The following is a 343-nucleotide window of genomic DNA, read 5'->3' on the forward strand; positions in this document are numbered from 1 at the left end:
CGCCGGGGCACTGCTGGTGGTTTTGCACTCCGGGGCTGTCCCCGTGCCACATCCCGAGGCTGGCTCCTACCCTTTGCCTCCATCCGGCATGGGGGCTCATTAGGCTGCGGCTGCCCCGTGCCCACCCTCGTCAGGTGCCGTGGTGGGGTGTACGGGCACAGCAAGGGGCCTGGGAGGTGTTCCCTCTGCTGGCAGGTCCCCGGTCCCCTCCACGACGCCTTTCCTGTTCCGCAGGAACATGTCCGGGAACATTTTCTCCAGCCTCCCGCCCGGCGTCTTCGACGAGCTCCCCTCCCTGAAAGTCGTGTGAGTTTGTGCCCCGGGATTTCAGCACCCGCGGGCC

General features: G+C 67.3%; 1 protein-coding gene across 1 annotated transcript in view; it reads left to right on the top strand.

Annotated features, from left to right (window-relative positions):
* ADGRA2 (adhesion G protein-coupled receptor A2) overlaps window positions 1-343 on the top strand; it is a 27,272-nt gene that overhangs the window by 17,252 nt on the left and 9,677 nt on the right. Inside the window, 1 exon segment of the mRNA XM_019471339.1 lies at window positions 196-306. Within this exon segment, the coding sequence (XP_019326884.1) occupies window positions 196-306 (111 nt within the window).

This window comes from Aptenodytes forsteri, unplaced genomic scaffold (genome assembly GCF_000699145.1).
Source record: "Aptenodytes forsteri isolate BGI_AS27 unplaced genomic scaffold, ASM69914v1 Scaffold298, whole genome shotgun sequence".
Classification (NCBI taxonomy): Eukaryota; Metazoa; Chordata; class Aves; order Sphenisciformes; family Spheniscidae; genus Aptenodytes; species Aptenodytes forsteri.